Below are 23,292 nucleotides of genomic sequence, written 5' to 3'. Positions count from 1 at the left end.
TAAACCCTTGGCGCTGGGCTGGGCTGTGGTTGGGGCCGTGTGTTTAGGGAGTGCTGGGGAAACGCAGCCCCTCTCTCCCTCTCCTTGCAGCATGCGAGTGCCACGTCCGAGGCTCTTACAACACCTTCTGCGACGCGGAGACAGGCCAGTGCCACTGCTTCCCCGGGGTGTACGGGCGGCAGTGCGACCGCTGCCTGCCCGGCTTCTGGGGCTTCCCCAACTGCCAGCCCTGCCACTGCAACGGCCACGCCGACGACTGCAGCCCCTACACCGGGGAGTGCCTGAGCTGCCGGGACCACACGGCGGGGCACAACTGCGAGAGGTACGATGCGTGCGCTCCCTCCTCGGCCTCTCTCCTTCCCCCCGGCAGGATGCATACAGCAGCCATTCCTCTCCGGTGCTGGTGCTCGGACGGGTGTGAATCCATGGAGAAAGTCCTCGGACTGTGGGAGCCAGAGCAGCGCTGGTGGTCCTGGAGGAGAATGGGAGCGGGGACACCTTCTTTCCTGCCTGTGGCCTCCCGCCTCCCAGCAGCACCTGCCCAGACATCTGGGAGCGTGTTGCAGGACCTCAGGGCTTCAGAGAGGCTTTCTCCATTGCAAGTCTCTTGAGAGGCATCTGCCTGGGGTCTCCTGGTCTCACACTGGCGTAAGCCAGCCAAATTTGCCTCTGTGGGCACAGCTGCTCGGAGTGTGAGTGGCGCAGGAAGGCTGTAGGGATGTTTCTATGCTTTGGTTCTTCATGGTGGTTGGAAAGCTGAGCGTAGTTAGAACAAGGCTTCAGTCCATTTGCCTGCAGTCCCCTGCATGCCATGTACTCCGTCACGCAGGTGCCAGGCTGGCTACTACGGAGACCCTGTCCTGGGATCAGGCGACCACTGCCGCCCCTGCCCTTGCCCTGATGGTCCTGAGAGCGGACGCCAGTTTTCCAGCGGCTGTTACCAGGATCCAGTCACACTGCAAGTTGTGTGTGTCTGTAGCGTGGGATACATAGGTACTTAATGGGTGCATGGAGTGGGGCTGGTTGGGTTGAACCTACGAGTGGGGAGGGGTGTGTTCATGTGGGATGTTGGATGTGACCGCAGCACCAGCATCAATATGTTGCTGCTGGAGCTTGGCAGCTCTTGGAAAGCTCTAGTGCTGAGTGGCTTGCGCAGGCGATGCCGGCACCAGTGTGAACGTCATCCCCAGCAGCGTGGTGAGGGATGACCAGCGGTCGGCAGAGGTGGACAGAACGGCAGCGGAGCCGAGGGGATGAGCGTGCTGGCAGGTGGGCTGCACCGCCATGCCTTGGTGCCGCCAGCGGTACCATCCATCCTGCACCAAGCTGCTGCGGTCTCACCAGGCGCTGCCTCTGTTGCTCTGAGCGTGATGCAGTTAACATCCCCCACTAACAGCTATTATTGCCTTGCCTCAGTCTTGCCGTTTGTGGGACCGCGCTCACTAGTGAGCCATGACTGCGATTCCCACCGTGCCTGTTTGTTCAAACAGGCAGCCGATGTGATGAATGTGTGTCTGGCTTCTTCGGAAGCCCCGACGAGGTTGGTGGCGCCTGCCAGCCCTGCCAGTGCAACAACAACATCGACACCACCGACCCGGAGGCCTGCGACAAGAAGACGGGAACGTGTGTGAAGTGCCTGTATCACACGGAGGGGGAAAACTGCCACCTCTGCAAACAGGGCTACTACGGCAGCGCCCTGCAGCAGGACTGCAGAAGTGAGTGTCCCCTCTGCCGGCCACGTCACGGGTGGCAGCGGCCGCCTGAGCTCTTTTTAGTTTACCCGAGAGTGTTTGGGGTGGAGGGGAAACCTCCTTACTTCCAGCTGGAGTGGCGTGCGGCTGCCCTGCAGCTCGGTGGGGCTCCTGGCCTGGAGGGGAGCCCCGTGTGTTTGGCAGGGAGAGCAGGGACAGCACGGACATGTGCTGAAAGGAGAAGGCCTTTTCGGGAGGGAGGTTTATTTCTCTCTTGTTTAGTGCTCTTTGTTTACCTCATCTCCAGAGATGGGGTTGCTGCAAGCGGATCTGCTGCCATAGCTGGCTGACAGGAGCCGGGCAGGCTTGGGCTTTGGTTGTGTGCGGAGGGAGAAGAGGAGAAGAGGAGGAAGGCTGGGCTGCTCAAACGAGGGGCTCCTGTCACCTCCTGTGTGCTGGGGCAGGGGCTGTAGGGGCAGCCAGCCTGGGACATGAGGGGTGCTCGTGCTGGGTGTCGTTTGGCATTGGGTCAGCCGTGCCCAGCCATGGGCGCTGGGATGTGCCCACCTCTAGGGACTCGGAGAACAAACTCAATGCGCACTCTGGGAGGTTTGGTAACGAGAGGGCAGGCTGACATCGAGGCGCCACGCTCTTTCCCTCACAGAGTGCGTCTGCAACTACCTGGGCACCGTCCGGGAGGACTGCGAGGGCTCGGAGAGCTGCCGCTGCGAGGCGGCCACAGGGCAGTGCCGCTGCCTCCCCAACGTGGTGGGGCAGACCTGCGACCGCTGTGCCCCCCACACCTGGCGGCTCGCCAGCGGCGCCGGCTGCGAGCCCTGTGCCTGTGACCCCACGCGCTCCCTTGGACCTGCCTGCAACGAGGTGAGCGGGGCACGGGGCGCACGGCGGCTGCTCAGCCTCCACTCTGCCGCGGGGCGAGCCACTGAGACAGTCTGGTCTCCTTTATTTTTTGGCAGTTCACAGGGCAGTGCCAGTGCATGCCGGGCTTCGGAGGCCGGACCTGCCGGGAGTGCCAGGAGCTCTTCTGGGGTGACCCAAACGTGGAGTGCCAAGGTGAGTCCCAGCCTGGTGCCTGCTCCATTACACCATGCCTGGTCCTTTGGGAAATGAGCCGTTGGCCAGTGGCTGAGACACCCCTGCCTGGAGCAGCCCCTCTGGTGACTCCTGTCAGTGCCCACAAGAGCCTTGGAAATGAGGGAGGAAGGCATGGCGGGGTTTGTCCTGCCTCTGGATATGGGAGATGCGGCAGGAGCCCAGCCCGACACTTGCCTGGTCTATTTAATTTCTTGTGGGACCCTTATTTAGAAACAATCGTCTCTGTATAGAAACCAACTCTTCTTTAACCGTTAGGTTGCAGTGCTGCCAGGTAAGCCAGTGTGGCAAGAAAACATATATCGCAAGTGTTTGGGTCTGAGAATTGGTCTGGAAACGGATTTCCTTTGCCCTTCGTTTGTATGTAGTGGAAGACCCGTCTCCTCTTCTGTCTTTTTAGGGAGGCTGGGGCTGAAGAAATAAGGTTCTTGATTTAGTAGGAGATTTTCCTTATATTTCAGATGAAAATAAAGCAGCAGAGATGGTGCAGTGGGTTAGCCATAGCTACGTGCTGCAAAACAGAGCACCATGAAGTCGCTTGTTTAGAAAACTGGATGCTATCTGTACTTTCATTATAAACAAGTCTTGTTCGTTAGCTGGGAAAGAAACTCCAAACACTGTCCAGACCAGAACAAACTTGTATCTCTGATCTGTTCAAATAGGAGCCTTTGCCAGGAGAGTTTGCAGTAGATTAAGGTATTTTTTCCTGCAGGGAGGAATGTGCTTGCTGTGGTCTTTAATAAATCCTTTACAACAGAGATACCTTAGAGCCCATTATCTAACCAGATAGGCAGGTCACAGCTACTTGGTTAATGCAGCAGATGAAAGGGCTGGGGAATTGTCCCAATTCCTGAGTACATATTGGGTTTCTCGAGGAGGCTGTGTGTATTCTGGCATGGTAGGGACGCTGACCCAGCCGATTCCGGGGCAGGGACTGTCTCTTGGTATCAGCTCTCTCCATCAGTTTTATTGATGGAGCCCGTTTGCATACCTTATCGGCAGGATTTTGCCATGTACCAGCATTTCTGGCCTCTGTTTCTGCTGCCTTTTGAGCATGTGAAAACCTGCTTTTTAATGTTTCTGAAGCAAAGAGAGGATATATTCTTCAGAGCCTGTTTTTACCATGCAAGCTCTGCACTCTCCATCCAACTCGCCGTCCCTTCTCCCCCTAAGTGACGGGGGAGACTCGATCAGGTAGAAATGCAGATTTTCCTTCAGAATTGCATGCGACTGGAGGTCTCCCTGGCATGCAGGGAGAGCCGGTGCCCGGGGCTGAGCCGCCATAGCTTGCGGTGCAGTGCCTCAGATGGGCTCCAAGCTCGTGCTCACTTGTGGAGCACATCCAGCTCCACAGTGCTGCTCAGTCTTCGTGGCGAGGTGAGGTCAGCGCCTCCTGCCCTGTCTCCCATCCTTCCTCGGCAGGGAGAGAAGTGACTTCTCAGGCCTCGTTTGGTCCTGGTGAACGAAGGGGTGATGTTCAGGCTGGCAGGTGTGCAGCTGCCGCGTGAGCAGGTAGCAGCTCTCAGCGGTAAGCGATTTACAGGTGAACTGGAAAACTGTGCCCTTTAAGGAGTTGCAGGGCAATGCCCCTGGAAAATAACATAATATGGCCTGTGGCCAGGGTGAAGCTGGAACTGAGAAGAGGATTCATCACAAAGACATCAGCTCCAGCTGTAGTGGAGCACACAGACTCCTGGCTGTGGCGTTTGCCACCTGCCTTCGGTGGCATATTCATGCTGGCTCAGGCAGCCAGAGCGGCTGTGCTTTGTGCTGCTTTCAGGAAGAAAATACAGACTGATCTGGATGGGGAATGGTGAAAGAGCTCTGAACCAGGTGAGTAAGGACAGATGGTCTTTACCGTGGGTGCCAAGCTGATGTGGAGGTGTGGATGTCAGTCCAAATGACTCCAGCTGGGGCAAGCAGCTTCTGCCCAGGGTTGGAAATCGCAGGATGCCTCACTCAAGGGACAGTAATGTGTGAGCTCTTCACAAGAGGTCTTCAGGCTGTTGGCACCAAGAAGCACGAGCTCCTGCTGAGGAACGGAGACTGTACTGCCCGCATTGCCATGACACTCTACAAATTTTTGAATTAGTTAAAAAAAAAAAAAAAGCAAAGTCATGTGAACAGAAGTGTCTGCAAATAACCTCTGGACACAGCTATGTGGAGGGGTACCAAATGGCCCATCTAGGACAAGCACATGGGTTCCCAGGTGCTCGCAGCAGCACCGAGCTGTGGATGTGGCACCAGGGTCCCAGCACGCTCTGCTGGAAACCAGACTCCAGGGCATGCTTTCATGCCATCCCCATCAGTGGCAGTGACCATTGCTGGCTCCTGCCTGTGACTTGTTTTGTAAAAATCCTGGTAAGATCAGAGATGGTAAGGCAGAAGCTGGGGGAGGCAGGTTTTTGCACCTGGTCTGGGTGCTTTGATTTGCAGTTCATGCTCCATGCGGCGGAGAGAAGGTGTCATCTGATGTCTCCTCTCTGCTTGTCCCCAGAGATCACGCTGGGACCAGACTGCTGGGACAAGCTAAGGTGGGTGCTGACATTTGGGCAGCATCTCAACCCCTCGGTACTGGGTATGCTCCCAGCACGCACAGATGTCTGTTGGGGATTACACACAGCAGAGAGTCTGCAGGACTGGGTCTTCCGAGACTGCTTACTCCGTGCTTTAAAAAAGCACAACAGCTACTCATTTAATTTAACATAATGCCTGAAACAAGGACAAAAGCGAACCCAGTGCATCTCTCTCGGCCTCATGCGGGTCCCTCTGAGGCTTACAGCAAGCAGGAGCTGTGCTGTGAGCATCGTCTGCTTGGGGGGCAGTGCCAGCCCCTTTGCAGGGCTCTTCTGGCCATTGCTTCAGCTACAAGCTAAATGCAGCTCTGTGCGAGCCTGCACGTGAACGTGTGCGTGTGCATAAAAATCCTTGGTAAGATAGTAAATAATAGGATTACAAATTTCATCAGACTCGAGTCTCCCAGGCATTCTGCTGGAGCTTTTCCAAAGCCTGGCAACCAAAGTGCAGGACTCGGCATGCTGAGCTCTGCGCCGACTTCAGCCTGCAAAGCACATTTCTGGCAGGAGGCTCCAGGCTCCCGGGAAGCCTCTGAGATACAGTGTGGCTGTAGATGCAGCTCAAACAATGCCCTTACATAGCAGATATTTTAAGCTTATGTGTTTCATAGAATATAAAGGAGACTACAATTTTACTGTCGTTACTGTTTTAATGGAACAAACGGAACAGAGCACAGTGAGTAAAAGGCCTCGCATGAGATGACAGTTAGGTTGTATTGCTGTCTCCCCTTTGTAAGAAGCATACCGTTGTCAATACTTTCCTGTTCTGGACTTGAGGATCAAGCCCTATTGTGAAAAACAGTTTAATTGAACTAAGATGGGAAAAAGTCATGTTTTTATCAAATAATCATTGCAGACATTGGCAGAAAGTTGTTTTTCTCAGTTTTTAGTCTTTTTTTATGTACCTGGTGCTGAAACACCTGTTCACTGAAAATTACTCCATTGCCGTTTACGGATAGGCTCCATAATCTTCATTTGACACCTAGGTCTTAAACTAGTCACATAGGCTGCTTTCGTAGGAGATATTTATGATGCAGAGAGGAAGATTAGCAGATATTTCTTTTCCTTCTGTGATAAGCGTGTAAAGGAAGTCAAACAACTTCTGCACTAAAGGAAATACAATTTTCACTTTGAGTTTCATAGTTTCAATTGACCTGTGGTCTTAAAATATTGTAATGTGTATTGATTGTTTCCAGAAAATTGCCCTTTTGGCAAGGTCTGCTAGCATGTTAAAATACAGCACCACTCTAGTAGTTCTAGGCTGGGATCTTATCTTAACACTCGTACTGAAAATCATGACGCTGAGGAGTTAGCAATATGCTTACGGGGTAATTTGAATCAATAGCTGATTATTCAGAAGAGATTTGCTAGCTCTGCGAAACTTTCAACCTTACAAATTGCTGAATGGTTTTATCATCATAGTGCCTCACTACCACTGGGAAATGATGCCAGGGAATCATGTTTGAACAAACCCTTTGTATTTTTGCTGCGGAGGAGTTAAACTTTTGATGCTATCCGTCCCCAATCTCAAGCAGTAAAGAAAACATTTCTGCAAAAATGATTTCTGTTCTGTGTAGGATGATGTATGACAGTCACTTTTTCCTAGCATCCTGCAGTAAGGCATTAAACACTGAGACTGATCTTCATACAGCCCTTTCAGTATCCATTATATCATCTCGGCGGTAGTATCAACTGCTCTGACATACCTTAGTTTAAATTAAGTGATATGCAAATATGCCACATACTAAATTACAGTAGCTCAAATGGAAGTGAGTTCTGAATATTTAAAATCAGAGGGAAGGGTAGCAGAGCTGTTGGAGTAAGTGAAAGATAAAGCGTTTCTTAGATCCTTGTGAGCTTGAGATGAACCACTCGAGCTAGTCATTTACTTCTTTGGGATTTCTGCCCTTAGGTTTCTACAAGATATATTCAATAAACATGTATGAGTGTTACTTTTATCTTTAAGATCAGGAAAAAAAGTTACTGAAAGCAAAATGCATTGATCAAGGTGATTGAACAATTACTCATGGATACTCTGTGTGCATGCACATGTGTGCACATGCGTTGTGAATAGATGAAGCTACAGTCTTCTGTAGTCATAAGTTACTAATCAGCAGATCCTGACTGAAGAATTTGGCTAGAGAATTTTCCTGTCAAAAATGTAATTTCACTTAAGTTGGAGTATGCCACAGAAGAATGTCTGATTGAGTTAAGCACTCAATTAAAGAAAACAATACACCCAGTTCCAGAACGACATTTCGAAACAGAAACCTATTATTTAACTTAGTAAATGCTCCATTGAAAACTCTCAGATCTTTGACCAATGATTTCAAAAAGCTTCTTTTCCTCAGCCATGTTTTCCATGGGAGGTACTGCAGTGTCCTGCTCTGCTTACCCCGGGACAGATTTGATCCCTGTCTAACTGAGCTTCAAAGCAAGCAGCCCAGTCTGTGTTAACTTGCAGCCCTTCACCCTGACCTTTGTCCACTCCTCTGTATGAAGGGAGAATAATCAACTGTTTGTCCTGAAGGCCATTTCCAACCCAAACTGGTTAAGGCATCTAAATGTCTTGCAGTAAACTCAGCATCTGTGTGGTTTTACAGTGCAAAACAAACCACTGTTCCCAATTTCTAGTCACATAAGCATAGGTAAGGCATTTAAAAAGAGCTTCCCTATTCCACAGATACTATGTTTGCTGGAGTATAAAGCCATTGGTAGCTACTGGATAATATCTGAAACTCTTCTGCATCCCTAGATGTGCCTGTGTGTTTCTTGTTCTTCTTGGGGAAAATTAGATGTGGTATAGCTACTCAGGTGTTCATGCTATGAATGTGCTGGTTAGAGCCAAAACCTCCAGACCCAAGCTACACTTTGAAGATTGTGTTTGCATTAGCCTGTTAGAGTACACCAGAAGCAAAACTTAAGTAACAGAGACATCATTAACACAGGACTGCGTAGGAGTTGGCTCACTTGGTGGCCATGGCCATAGCTGGACACGAACAAAGGAGGTGACAAAGGAGCACCTCTGGCAGAGGTCTCTGGCAGAGATAGCACTCTGCTGTGGCTAGATGTGATGCTGGGGTACTTTGGCCAAAAATGATGCTGGGCATGGTGTGCTGGATCATTCTGGCACGGTGTTTGCTCTGTTTCTAGCACGTGATGGGAATCAGGGTGTCTCCTGTTTTCACATCCCAGTTTGTTGGCAATGATAATCAAATGTCACATGAATCCTTTTGATGGATGTGCACCCACCGTCATGAATGATGCATGTGCAACTTGGCAGGCAGTTATTCTTCCATGAGCTATTTGCCCATCCTGTGCTAGCCTTTTCCAATCCGTGCCATGTAGGATGTCCTCCTTTCCTTTTGCTTGGATCCTGCCACTCACTGTGCTTTTGTCCCTTTAGGACAAAGTTTCCTTTTTGTCACTTTAGGACAAAGTTGTGCTCTGAAATCCCACAGAGACTGAAGCCAGCAGGTGCTTGGTAAGCGGGTGTTGCATGAGGCAGAGAAGTAAAATCTGTGCATGGAGCTATTTGCATGGTGGCCTGTGGTGTTCAAGGCACTCCTCACTAGAAGGCTTTATATGATCTTGTCGTGGCTTGCGTACCTCCTCTTGAGAAGTCACCAGAGTTTAAGTTAGTTGCCAGTTTGATCCCCACCATGCTGTAAAGGGAAGATGCTGTCTGCAAGGGCCCTGGATGTGCTCCGTGCCAGGGTGTGGTGGCCAGGGCACGAGATACAGGACTCCTCCAATAAAGGTGCTGGAGATGGTGGAGGTCCTGTTCCACGTGGCCTTGGAGGGCAGAAGAGTAGTTCTGTGGGTCTCTGGCTTGCCAAATTTAGTTATTAACGCCATGTCTGGAAATTGAGACCCAACATCTCATAGAAGCTCTCAGAGACTGACACCCTAGCAGGGAACAGAGGGATTGCTTCAACTGTGGCTGAAGTGATTGGCTAAGGTCATCTAGACTCTGAAAAAGAAGATTGCATGTAACCAAACACTGGCATGCACGTGTCATTTGTGAGATGAAAGGTTTGCTCACAGGATGTGAGCTGTAAGAGGAGCAGTGATGCTTTTGTGAGAATTCTAAAAATGTTTCAGTCAGTGCCACAGTAAGGAGTTGTCCGAGGGCTGTAGCTAGAGAGACTGTAACACCAACATGTAGAAATGACATGCAAATTTTCAAAATGGAAAGAAAATAAAATCTACTGGAATCTTCTTCCAGTTATCAGGGAGGCTTTTTCTTGTTTTCTTTTAGACTGTGTGATTTTACTTAAAAGTAGACAGTTTTACGTTTTGGTTTGAAAGCTGGTATGGTCCTTTGTATAGTTAATGACTTTGGAAGATCATGAAGAAAAGAAGGAGCAAATGTGAAACTAGCCCTTTTGAAAGCCATTTTATCTACGTTGGATTCCCACTACCGAAGTAAAGCAGAGACGACATTGTCTGCTTCTGGCCTTGATAGACAATCCTAAACTGGATAAATAACCCGCAGTAATGCTTCTAGCCACCTTGTGCCATTTTTTCGTGGGTCCCACAAAGCTCAGTTTGGAAGTTTTGTAGAATTCTAGAAACGCAATGATTCTTCCAAGGATTGTGCTATATTTAGAATAAATTACTTCTTTGCTCTTTATCGTCTCCCAACAGGCAGCCCTGGAGTTAGTGCAAATGAGTTAGTACTTAAATTCTCTCTCCTTCCCCAGCATTTTCTGGCTCCAGAGATTTTGGAATTCACATTACCATGTAAATGCTACTAAAGCCTGTCATCTGCCTTTCCTGAACATGCAGGTATTCAGGAGTAGAATTACCAACATGGGTTGTTTTGGTTTTTTTGTTTTTTTTTTTTCACTTTAAGCTTTTTAAATCCGCAAGTAAATATAGTGATCTGATTTGCCAGCAGCAAGTATTCATGTAACTTGATCAAAACTCAGGATCTTTAAGCAAAACCACATGCCATTTAGCCTCTTTCTATGCAGAGGAATTTGGACAATTCATCATTATACCGAGGACCTTATTAGTTGACAGAAGAGTTAGCTGACCTCCTTCAAACAGGAACTCGACAGTTTGCCTGCAGGGAACATATTCCATGGAGAGCTGACTACTTAAGCACTTTCGATGTAAAGTAAAAACAATCTCTTGTGTCAGGGTATAATTCAAAGAACAAAGGACCATTTTGCTCAATTGTGCAGGCAGCAGAAGTTATTTTTGTCTCTTGCCTATCATATTCACATTGTACAAGAGAGTCGTTTTGTTGAGGAGCGGTTTGTTCTGCTGAGGCTCTTTGTGTAATTTTTGAACTGAAGACCACCACTGTGTTTTGGCATTGAAGCAAACAATGTACAATCTTGAAAACGGCTTTGTGTTTTGCCCTTTTTTCAAGGGGGCATGTGCTTGGGGTATGTGAATTGATTTATGGACCTTTTTGAGCCATTAACCTCCTTCAAGGATGCCTGGTAAATGGATGTGTAAGTAAGTGAAGGCTTTTATCAGGCATCTCAGTCCTTTTCCCGTTCAAGGAATGTGTGATTAACCTGCTTCGAGTGTACTCTGCCACAATGGTAGGTAGATGACCTGCCTATTTTCAAGGCCTCTCTTTGTGTGCTTTGCTGCCATCCCTTTATTGAAAGCTTTGCAGGTTGGTAATTTCCTCTGCTGCTGCTGCCTGTGTAATTAAAGAGGAGGAGAGGTCAAATGGCAGCCCCTCTGCATGGAGACACTTCTCCTGATAGCGTTACCGTGTACAAAGTAGGTCTGTGCTTTTAGAAATGGCTGTGCATCAGTAAGTTAATTAAGTAACTTCTCTTCATGGTGGGTTAGTGCCAAAGCAGTGCATCTTTATTCTAAAAGCTTGTTAAAAAGGGTGCAGCCCAAACCTTATCACTCCAATTTGGCAACCACTTGGAGCCCCTGAGTCTTACCTGACTAGCATATAAAGATAGGTATCTGCTCACAGTGACAAAAATAAAATAAGAATGAAAGTCCATTTCAGGAAGGTGTGAATACTAACACCTGAGTTCGTGCTCGAAGTGTGAAGTAATTAAAAAAAAATAAAAATCTGTTAATCGTCCTCATTACCACTTGAGGGTGACAAGCAGTGTGTAGGCTTTTGGTTGTTAGCACTCGTGTTGGAGAAGACTTCTCTCTTCCTCAGACGGGGCTGCCCATGACTCCATTCTTTGTTCTATTTTATTTTTCACTGCCTGATTTTTTCCCATTTTCTGTATACCCAAAACATCAGCCCAGTGCCAGGCTCCTCGATGCATGTTGTGAAATGTTTTCCAACCGTCCACGGCAGGAGCACAACCTGAGCCAGGCCCTGTATGTCTGCACAGATCTCTCAAGGGCTATTACTCCATAAATTTGTCATGTACTTCTTTGAAGCCACCTCAACTTTCAGCACTCACAGTGTCCTGTAGTAGGGAGCTCCTCCACTTAACTAAAAGTGCTGTGTAATCAACTATCTCCTTTTCTTGTGCTGTTTGTGGGAGGTGCAGGGGAGGGTGGTTGATTTTTGATCTGCTGGATTCCTTAGTTGACCCCTACTCCTGTGCTGGAGGAGACAGTAAATGGCTGTTCCTCGTTCACTTTTTCTATTTCACTCATGTTTTGCTCTTAAACCCTTCTGCTATATGCCTGCCTTTTATTTCTTTTCCCATCTGGAAAGCCTTACTCTACTTACTCTTCATTGTAGGAGTGAAACTGGGATCTTTGTCTTCAATTGCTATCCAGCTGACATCCAAACACTGCAAGAAGTGTCTGTCCTTTCTCCACTATTGTGCCTGTTTCTAGGATTTGCAAATCCTGGTCTCCCCTAGAGTTAGTTCCTTGTCTTGCTCTCCTTTCACACTTGGCCTTGGTTTCCTCATACCCAAGCAGATACATCCATAATTAGTTGATTATAATCCAGACACAGACCACTTCAATACCCGTTTCCCTACTTCATTACAACTAGTTGAATTTTTGTTTTCCTCCCTGCCACTGTCAATGTCGTTTCCCTCACTGTAGCCTTCATGCATGCCTTTTTCTCCTTCCAGCTTGTGATTGCAACCCTCGTGGCATCCAGACCCCACAATGTGACCGCGCCACTGGGCAGTGCATCTGCAACGAAGGGGTGGAAGGGCCGCGCTGCGACAAGTGCTCCCGGGGCTACTCGGGCTTCTTCCCCGACTGCGTGCCGTGCCACCAGTGCTTCGCCCTCTGGGACGTCATCATCAGCGAGCTGGCTAATAGAACCCAGCAGTTCCTGGATAGGGCTAATGCCCTCAAAATCACTGGAGTCACTGGCCCATACCAACAGACGCTCAACACTCTGGAGGAGAAGCTCAGTGAAATTAAAACGATCATTGCTCAAAATCCAGCTGCTGAGCCCCTGAAGAACATTGGGAATCTCTTTGAGGAAGCAGAGTGAGTACAGTTGCAGTTACGTGGATAAGCCTAGCGTGGGAAGGAACGGGAGTGCCAGCGGGCTGGGATTTAGTTGAGTGACTGATGCCCCCATGCGGAGCTGAGGACACCCCGACTCTGCTCCTCCAGCTGGGCAAGGTACAGTGTGGCTCCTCACGCTGGTGGAGCACCTCGCCATGCTCAGTGCTGGCAGCGAGCATCCATCCCACGAGTGGAAAGCTGGCAGGGGAAGGTAGGAGCAACACAGCTGCCATGCTCTGGGCTGGGGTTGTCCTGCTGCCAGTGCGCACCAGGCGGCTAATTACCACGGAGCCACTCACACTTGCCTTGTGCTCCCCCGGGGCAAAGGACAAACACTGCTATTATGTGAGAGAATGAAGAGGGGAGAGATTAAATTCCTGGATTTCCATGTGTAGCCGATGAGTTGGAAACTTGGGCTCCTTTTTACATTCAGAGCGTGTGTGTGGGAAACACCAGTTTTATAACAAGGATTGTTTCAATTTTTCTCAGGGTAGGAGCCTTGTATTTTGTTTTAGGGCTAAGCATACAAAAGAGAGTAGTTTATGCTTTTGGAGATGGGGCTGTTTAACATCAAGTGGGATTACAGATGCTTTCCAGCCCTGTGTGCAACTGCTCAATCTTGCTTGTGCATTGTAAAAGAGACTGCACAAAGCAAAGGGGCAAGGATTAAAGCACAAATGTCTCAATTAGGGATACACTTATGCCCTGCATCTCCCCTTCTCCAGCTGGAGAGCTGGGGGTTGCTGCTGTGTTTGGGCTCTGTGTGTGCTGAGGGAGGTCAGAGCAGCTGAGGAGCTGCTTTTCCCTAACGCACGCGTATGTGTGTGTGCATTGCTCCTCTGGCTGTATAGAAATACTGGGCTTTGAAGGGCTCCTAGAAAACAGCAGGTTGTTGGGCTATTGAGAGCTATAAATTGATCACAGAGCTTAAATAGTGCCTGATTTTTTCAGAATGAGGAAACACTGAGACTGGTGGGATCACCATGGATGGGAATAGCTTCCTATGCCCACTTCTGTTCTGCAGCTGCATTGATGTGTAACATACACTTGCTTTTCCTTTTAGGGTTATCCCGCTAGCTAAAGCCTGCTCTGTGGCTCACTGAGGCCATGCTGAATGCTGAGGGCGGGAAGTTTTCCCTTATAGCCCTGGAGAAACGGCTGGTGAGGAGGGATCTTTACAGACGAGTTAAAAGAACCCATTGTGTTAAAACTAAGGCTTCTCCCCCCCACTTCCTGAAGTTCTAATCTGTCCCATGAGCTCGTAGTAATCAAAACTGCATTTGTAGCTGTGTGGGATGGGAAGCAAATTATGTATGGATCATAGTAGTCAACTCTGACCTATGCAGTTGCCATGATACAAGAGCATTACACCAGTCCTCTGGAATCTGCCTCCAGTTAATCTTACACAAAGCAGCTGTTTTCTGAGCAATTTGGTGCTTTGAGTTTATAAACGTGCTGTAGATTAAGAAGTAGTTTTGTATGATAAAGGAAACAAAACAGTATTCTAGGTAGGCATGTTGTTACAAATCACTTACAGCCCCACCAAGGTCCTGCTGTGGGAGAAGCTCGTGGGAGAAGCTCAGCACAGCTCTAACCACCACTCTTCAGTGAAGTGAAGCACCGAGGCTTAACAACCCTTCCTCCTCCCTCTGTTGAGTCCCATGCCTCTGTTTTACAGAAAGCTGACAGCAGACGTGACAGTTAAGATAGCTGATGTAGAAGAAAACCTGTCGGCCTTAGCAGTGAAGAGCAATAGCACAGACACCGACCTGAGCGCGCTGGAGACAGACGCCAAAAGCTTAGATCGTGTCGTGAAAGAACTTGCAGAACAGCTAGAGTTCATCAAGATCTCTGATGTTCGGGGTAAGTGTTGCAGGGAGGGGAAGAAAGCACTGGGGTGACCGAAGCTTTAATGAGTGCATGGTTTTAAATACCAGGTTGATCTTCTAACTTGTAATAAAGCAGAGTTCCGAGGAGGGCAGCTTCTTTCTGTGCATTAGCAGAGTTGCTGATGCAGCAGGAATTTTGTTTTGCCCCCTCATCCCCTCTCTCTCCCTCTCCGCACTGCAAAGGCGGCTCAAGTTCTTGGGGCACAAAGGTGTCTTAAAGCCTCTTGATTAATACATTTTAGACAAGACACAACAGCTGAAAGTGCAGCAGATTCCAAGAAACACCTGGACATCTCCCTTGTTCTCCCAGTCTGTTAAATGGCGGTTTCTGGTTGGAAGAACTACCTGAGTCTTGCTGACTAAGAGCACACTGTAAGGACTCAGTTCTTCCAAGCTACCCAAACCTTGCATGCCCATTGGCACAGTGAAACATGCCAAGAATTGAAATTTCCTGGAAAAAGAGGAATGTCACTAAATTCTTTGGAAATTTTGAAAGCTGACTTCATTCCAACTTGAAACAACGGATTTTTTTTTCTTTAAATTTCCTGCTTTGCAGGAAGTCTGAGATTGTTTCCAGTGAATGTGGGCTTTCGCAGAGTGAGGCAAGTAGGATGTAGAATGGAGGAGTCCCTGACTGGTGGCATTCTGCAGAGGAAAGCTGCCTGGAGATGCAGAGTGTGGCCACCCCTGCGGGGTCCCTTGCACCTGCTCAAGGCCCCTCTGGAGCTGTCTAAAACTAAGAGTTCCTTAAATCAGCATCTTTTGTCAAGCAGTTGTTTCTTAGGAAAGCTCTGACCAGTTTCCAAGCAGTGACTCCATAAGCCAGACATCCCAGGGCAAGCCACACGAACTAATGGGATAAGTGAATCCTTAGAAAACAGACTGTTGCCCTGTAAACCTAAAAGGCTGCATCTCCTTTTGCCCTCAGGGCAAGCAGAATGCAGTCACAGGGTCAGAGAAAGGCTGAACTTCAAAATCCAGCAAACTTGACACACTGTCAACCAAGCAAAAAAAAAAAAAAAGAACTTTTCGCCCCCCCCACAACAGGCCAAATTCTGTCATCCTTGCAATGGCACTGAATATAGCTGCAAAGGCCTTTAAAGTTTCGTTTAACTTGATGCTCGTATCGCTGACCCTGATGTGTCATCTGCCAACCTCGTAATATAAATTACTTCGCGTTACTTAAGAGATTTCTGAGCAACTCCATCTGATTTCTGCAGGGGCCTTGGATAGCATCACCAAGTATTTCCAGATGTCCCTGGAGGCAGAGGAGAGGGTCAATGCCTCCACTGTTCACCCCGATAGCACCGTGGAGCTGTCAGCACAAACGCGGCAGGAAGTGGAAGACTTAATCAAGGAGAAGGAGGCCCAGTTCAAGGCGAAACAGGAGGAGCAGTCGCGCCTGCTGGATGAACTCGCAGGCAAGCTGCAGAGCCTGGATCTCTCCGAAGTGGCAGAGAAGGTACGCAGCTGAGAATGGCGGGTGTAAAACCTGTAGCAAAAATAAAGTCAGGTTTGTGAAGAAGTGACGGGCAGGGAGGAACCATTGAGAGCTTGCCAGGTTGAGGTACAGTTTGTTCATGAGAAGTGCACATTTCTTGGATGACGGAGTACTTTGTGGGCTACAACAGGACTGTTTAATCCGTGGGCTCTGAGACCTACTGGCTTTCAGGCACCAGCCTTTCATGTTGGTCTCCCTCCTACTCTCCACAGCCCTGACAGAGCACCCATCTTTTCATCACCCTGGCTCTAACTCAAAGCCCTTTGCTGCAGACAGAGCTCCCACATGCAGAAAAGTGTAGTGAGTCTGCTGGATGGAGAGCCACCCTCTTAAGTCTGTCCTCAGTCCCTGTGCTTGCTTTCTCTAGGCTGCTCTCTTCCTTTTTGCAGCTCTGCAGGGAACACGCTCCGCCTATGCAGCGCCCAGCCAGGCAGCGCTGCTTCTCGTGCTGAGCTGCTTCTCGTGCTGACGGGCCGCCCTCCTCGGCATCTCTGCGTTCCTGTCCTCCTGCTTGAGACAAAGCAGAACTTAGAAGGAGCTGGAGTCAAAAGGGCATTTTCTCTGTTGAAGCTGCCTGCTCATCTGTAAATATGATCAAGGGTGGCTTTTTCCTGGGAGAGGCTGGGTGTTCCCTCGGTTTCACTTTGAAGTCGGCCAGCTGCATTCAGAGAACAATCCTGCATGAAGGCAGGCTGCAGGGGACTTGCTCATTAACTCCCCTGGGCAGGCCAGGCCTGCCTTAGAGGATGAGTTCTTCACCCGCTGAATTGTCCCCTCTCCTTTACAACTTCGGTCATCCCTCCCCCAGCCCTCCTTTTTTCTTAGGAGGGAAGAAAGAGACATCTTTTTGTTTAGCTTCTCTTCTCCTACATTCCTGCCTAACTGTTCTGGAGGATGAAAAAATCTTGGGTAGATGTTTATCAAGGCCATAAACACTGAGTTGCTTGGAAGTGTAATCACGAGACACCAAAAAAAAAACCAACCACCTTTTTGCTTTCTAGCTACTGCTGGGTTGCATGCCAAACAGGTAAGAGGGACTCATTTACACTTCACAGGAGACAGCTGCAGCCAACTTGGCACAGCCCCTGGGTTTTCCCAGAGAGGTTTTCTTGGCTGCAAAGTATGCTGGTTAGTGACTATCATTTGGCAAAAGGGGTGGGGTGGAAGGGGGGAAAAGAACCTCACAAGAAAGGGGAATTTTTCCAATCTTCCCTCTGGCTAAAACAACTCCCAAGTGATTTCATTGTCCAAACAATTGACCAAGTAATGGATAATTCTCAGTACAATGTTGCTGATTGAAATAGTTTAGATAGAAAATTTCAGGGTAAAAACTATTTCAATGGGAATACATCCTTGACAAAATTCACAACCTGAAAAGTGTTCAGGAAAGATGAAATCAGAGCAAACATTTGGTGGAGGACATGGGACAACTTTTTAAGGGAGATCAAAAAAAACACTTCCTGTTCAACTTGAAGCATTTCAGCTTCTATTACATTTCTAGAGCATTAGAGCAAAGGAAAAGATACACTTTCTTCCTTATAAAACAGCTTCCTGGGATGGCTGATTTTTCCTCCCAACAGTAGTGGAGACTGATTGCAAACAAAAGGCATAGAGACAGTAGCAGCTTCCAGCTTGAAACCAAAGCTTAACGGCAGCTTTCCAGCGAAAGATGGTGTACAGGAAAAGTAGATGATGAAAGTGAAGCGAGGCCTCCCTCATAACCTGCAGGTACTTCACCATCAGGGAGCTGCATATTTATAATCATGTTAAAGGCAGGAAGGTGCAAGGGGGGCACATGGTTAAAATCATGCTGGTCTGGACCTGCTGCAGGAAGCACCTCCAGCTTGCAGCCCTACTTCAGCTTCCTTCCCTGTGGTACTTGGCATGCTACTGCAAGGGGCAGAAAAAACATAGTATTTGATGACTCCATGACTCCATCCCCCTCGCAGCTCAGCAATGGAAGCAAAGCTGTGACTGTTTCCCTTGCCTACTGTGCCTCTGCAGACGTGTGGCACTCCCGTGGGAGCCTCTTGTGCCGAGTCCGAGTGTGGCGGTTTAAACTGTCGAACAGATGACGGAAAGAAGAAGTGTGGAGGACCTGGCTGCGACGGACTGGTGACTGTAGCTCACAACGCCTGGCAGAAAGCCATGGATTTTGACAGAGACATCCTCAGTGCATTAGCAGAAGTTGAGCAACTCTCCAGAATGGTAATATGCCAAATCAATTGGTAGATACTAAAAAAAAATAAAATCTTTTAGTCGTAACACAAGTTTAGACGCTAATTGACAAAGTATGTGCCTGGTTTACTTCAAAATACTTCTTTTCAGTTACGTAACTTCATCATGCTTGTAAAGATCCTCAGAAAGGGAGGCTGCTAAAGTGAATCGTCATGGATAACTCTAAACATTAGCCTGAGTTGTTTAAACTAGCATTGGTGGTATGGATCACGGCCAGCTTTTAAAAGTGTTCTGTGAGTTTTATGAGGAAAAGCATTCCTCATTACTATTACCTCTGACTCCAACTGAATTTTTGTTTTAAAACAGGCCTTAGCATAAGCAAATATGCAGTCAAGCCTTCCATTTTCCTCTCTTCAGGTTTCTGAGGCGAAACAGAGAGCTGATGAAGCAAAACAAAATGCGCAAGCAGTTTTGCTCAAAACCAATGCTACGAAAGAACAAGTGGATAGAAGCAACGAAGATCTGAGAAATCTTATTAAACAGATTAGAGACTTCCTAATGCGTAAGAACCTTATATTTAAATTATATTTTAATTCTAGGTTTGTGAAAACTTATCTTTAGCTCTGACTCATCCTCTAAGGGGTAATGCAATAGTTGTGTCCGCCTCCCCCCTCTTTCAGCCAGACTTAGCATGTATGATGAAATCTGGAAACAAGAGCAAACCAAGACAATAGGAAAGTGAGAGCAAACTGTGACACGTTGTGTTGGTTTCAGCTGAGGCTGTTGTACTGCTGTAGCTTGCCAAGTGTGTTCATAAGTTCTGGCTAGACAGACAAAGTACTGTTAAAGGAGAGGAAAGTCAGAACCTGCGAGTTTCTCTCTCTGTTAAGAAGGCAAGTAAAGGTTAAACGAGGGCCTTGTTCGCTAGCGAGCAGCAGCACAGCCAGCCTGTTCCTTCCCTGTTTGCACAAGGCTGAGTATAGTGTTAGCACAAATACATTTGTGTGCAGCTGTTGGCTTCGTTTCCAGTGGGCTTGTGTCTCCCCCATGGCCCCAGCGTGGTGTAGCTGATCACCGTCATCTTCAAATGGCTTCCAAGAGAGCTGTGCCAGCAGTGCCCATGGGCCTGCTAGCCCTCTCCCGAGAGGGAAGTTTCACCCTATGGAGGCAGTTTTAACACCTTGATTTTGTAGTGGAGGGTGTCCCTGCCAATGGCAGGGGCGTTGGAACTAGATGATCTTTGAGGTCCCTTCCAACCCAAACCATACTATGATTCTATGATTTTCTGCGAGTATGGGGGAGGAAGCTTTCCCAGGATTTTCCTTCTTAAGGGAGCCATTGGACAAGAATTTGAGTACGGAGGCTTGACACGGGAAAGCTTTTACTTCCATCTTTGTCATTTGTGTCCATTAGAAGACAGTGCTGACCTGGACAGCATCGAGGCAGTGGCTAATGAAGTGATGAACATGGAGATGCCAAGCACTCCCCAGCAGCTGCAAGCCCTGACAGAAGATATCCGTGAGCGTGTAGAAAGCCTTTCTGATGTTGAGGTCATTCTGCAGCAGAGTGCTGGAGACATTGCCAGAGCAGAAATGCTGCTGGAGGAAGCTAAAAAAGCAAGGTATGCAACCCTGTTCTGTATTAGCTGCTTTTAGTCACCAAGAGCTTGAATGAGACTTACTTTCACTTCATTGTTTCAGAAAATGACGAGTTTTAACTTTCCCTGATGTAGATTCTCCTTCCTTCACTAAGGGGCAGAACTGGCCCTTGGCAGTGTATGACTACTGTTTTTTCCAGTTCAAAGTAAAAACATTTTTAGCATTAACATAGTTTTGCTCTACAGCAAAGGTGCAACAGATGTTAAAGTCACTGCAGACATGGTGAAAGCAGCACTGGAAGAAGCTGAAAAAGCTCAAAATGCAGCTGAAAAAGCCATCAAACAAGCTGACGAAGATATTAAAGGAACTCAAGACCTGCTGACCTCAGTGAGTTCTTTATGAGTATTTTTTAAGATATAGAAACAGCACCAAGTCTGATACTTACAAACTGATGTAAGCCTGTCTAGGGAAGGCTCTTGGGCACTGCGAAAAAAACAATCAGAGACTCCACTTGAAATGAATCTAAACCATTTTTGCCTTCACAAACTTTTGAGTTAGTATGGGAGAAGATGCTAGGGGCCCACTTGCTCTCAAAAAAAAAAGGCTTTTCTAACCCAGTATCCTGCACCTCTGAAGTTAAATGAGCAGGACTGTAGTCCTCTAACACAGCAAGTGTGGCAGGATCCCTGTAAAGTCCTACCTGTCACCACATTGGCAGTGTATTGGCATAGCCATGCCTTCAGCGTCACTCACCACTGCAGCACGAGACTGAAAAACGAGTGCTGGATTAAAGTGGAATGGCTGTAGTCTTGTCAGGTAATGTATTTTCAGACTTTATCTCATAGCCCTCATGAGACCATAGTGCTGACTATACCCAGGAAGCCTGGCCAGCTTAGAAGATATGCAGCTTCACAAGTCCGTTATTAAATGATGGAGTCAAACGTCTGAAGTTTTGCCTGGATTAGGCAACTCTTGCATGCATAATACAATCAAGTAATTTTTAATCATGTTCCTTATGTTTTTGCAGTCCCATATGTATCCCATCTTCAAGCAGTGCGTGCTTTCATCTTGACTGCAACTGGCCATTTTTAACAAAACTAAACCACTGGTTTTTGTATCAGATCTGTGGACATGAACTAATTAGTTGATCACAGCTTATCCAGAAGGCTTACTGTTATATTGTCCTTTGGAAATGTAACTGTTGTCCCTCTTTGTTAGATCGAATCTGAAAATGCAGCATCTGAAGAAACATTGAACAATGCTACCTTACGCCTGTTTGAGCTAGAGAAGAGTGTTGAAGACCTTAAGCAAAAGGCTGCTACAAATGCAGAGAATGTAGACAATATAGAAGAAAAAATTACTACTGCAAAACAAAATGCTGAAGAAGTTAAAAAGGTGAGAAGCTCAGGAAAGATGCTAAGGGGGGGGAAAAAAAAGCACTTAATGCACTTACCAAAGATAGGTGCTTTTTACGTATTTTGGTACCAGATACAGACAGAAAGTACTGGGAAGTTTTCAGCTTCTAAAATAGCTGCAGGAAACCTGTCACACTGCCACACTGTCAGCCTTTCATAGATTTGTTTCTGTCTCTCAGGTTTACTATCTGCCACAGGAGAACTGGTAATTCTTTTTCCCCTCCATAGAGTATTTATGGTTCTATGACAATGACAGGTTCAGCAAAAACAGCCCAGAATTTGGCATGTACAGAATCAAGCGACAACAAAAATCATTAGCTCTATACAAAACCAGAGTAATTTCTAAATATCAGAGATGCAAAATTTGCTCTCTGACCATATGTCATTGCTCTCAATGTCTGGTATACGCCTTTGTAATAGCAAAAGAATGCTCATTAACAAAACAATTGACAAATCTGCCAAAGGAAGTTTCATTGCTCCGATCTGCTGTCTATAGTTAGCCTATCAGTCTCCAGAGAGGCATTTTCTGCCAGGAGAGATGTATTATCCATCAAATCAATTTATTTCTGAACACTAAGTAGTATTTCAGATGGCTGTCAAGTACTCACAAGAGACTTCCGATACTGCCACAGCTTGTTAACGTGCTTATTGGTTGAATTCAGTTGGGTCATAGGACTTTTTAATCTTAACCTCGGCAGAGAAAAGCACAGCTGAGCAACCAGCCTCGTGACTTCCCTAGCACCTTCACCTACACAAACTAGGCAGCTGTTCTCATTACTGAGAGTAACAAGGGTATTCCTCCCCAAATGCAAGCATTCAGCCAGGACCCGTGCCAGTTCCTTACCATATGCAGCTTTCCAGCTGTACTAAGGGCCAGGGCTTCTGTTAGATACAGAACTGTGTGACTTATATCCTGTAAACCCTTGCCAAGTGTTGGTATTAAAACAGTAAAACAGCCACAGATCTGCAAAAAGGGCAACCAAGGAGTCTTCACCCCAACTCTTGGAGTCCTGAATATTAAGTAGGAAATACCCCAACCCTGATTGTGCTTTTCTTAACTGAGCTAAGGGAGGAAATGCGAACTGCCACTGCGTTGTCTTTTGAGTGAGCTCCATCTTGTGCTTGAATCTGGAACAACAGGTCCTCAATACCGAGCTGAACGACAAGTACAGGACGGTGGAAGATCTCATTGCCAAGAAGACAGAAGAGTCGGCTGATGCTAGGAGGAAAGCCAGCATGTTGCAAGATGAAGCTAAAGCCTTATTGGCTCAAGCAAACAGCAAACTCCAGCTGCTCAAAGGTAAGGCTGTTCTGAGGAGGTAAGTCGTCATCTTAGAATACGAAGCAATGTTGTGCCGTTAAACCAACCATTCATCAGCAGTAGGGAAAAAAAAAAATGGAAGTTAATTCTTTGTTACTGAGGTTTGATCTGCTTTCCTTATTCTTATGGACACAACATAGTCTTTGTTTCAAAAGATTTCTGTAAAAAAGCTGAAACTTAGAGTGAGACACAAATTCTGGTAGGGCACCTATCACTGCCCCAAGAACCACTACAGGGAAGGAACATAGCTACCATGCTTAGGACAAGGACTAACCCATTCAAGCAAGACCCTCATCTACTGTACCCCACCCTTCTCCCCACCCTGAAAGCTATTAAAACAACAGGATATGTCAGTTCCAGTTTACAGATTAATTTAACATTTCCCTTTGCCGATTAAAGTTGATTGAAACAGGAGGGGGCAATCTGCCCATAACTATCACGGAGGGAGCTAAGCTCTCCGCCTGTTCTTCCCAGGTCAGGAACTCATTCTTCCCCTTAGCTGCTCCTGCACAGTTACAAAGATTCACTGAATGGTCTTAACTGTAACAAGCCAAAACATTTCACTGTTCTGTAAAAGCCACC

At 47.4% G+C, this 23,292-nt stretch overlaps 1 protein-coding gene across 1 annotated transcript in view; it reads left to right on the top strand.

Moving 5' to 3' along the window:
• The window catches only part of LAMB1 (laminin subunit beta 1), a 46,786-nt gene that overhangs the window by 23,033 nt on the left and 461 nt on the right, over positions 1-23,292 (top strand). The window contains exons 19-32 of the mRNA XM_086609702.1: positions 91-322; positions 830-993; positions 1,491-1,715; positions 2,356-2,573; positions 2,669-2,765; positions 12,418-12,787; positions 14,487-14,671; positions 15,918-16,159; positions 18,203-18,406; positions 18,794-18,938; positions 19,790-19,997; positions 20,220-20,361; positions 21,193-21,369; positions 22,530-22,689. Coding sequence (XP_086465828.1) covers positions 91-322; positions 830-993; positions 1,491-1,715; positions 2,356-2,573; positions 2,669-2,765; positions 12,418-12,787; positions 14,487-14,671; positions 15,918-16,159; positions 18,203-18,406; positions 18,794-18,938; positions 19,790-19,997; positions 20,220-20,361; positions 21,193-21,369; positions 22,530-22,689 — 2,769 coding nt within the window. The remainder of the gene's footprint in view (positions 1-90; positions 323-829; positions 994-1,490; positions 1,716-2,355; positions 2,574-2,668; positions 2,766-12,417; positions 12,788-14,486; positions 14,672-15,917; positions 16,160-18,202; positions 18,407-18,793; positions 18,939-19,789; positions 19,998-20,219; positions 20,362-21,192; positions 21,370-22,529; positions 22,690-23,292) is intronic.

This window comes from Tauraco erythrolophus, chromosome 4, assembly GCF_009769465.1.
Source record: "Tauraco erythrolophus isolate bTauEry1 chromosome 4, bTauEry1.pri, whole genome shotgun sequence".
Lineage (NCBI taxonomy): Eukaryota > Metazoa > Chordata > Aves > Musophagiformes > Musophagidae > Tauraco > Tauraco erythrolophus.
Note: the sequence above shows the minus strand (reverse complement) of the source record. Positions and strands in the feature narration are given on the sequence as shown.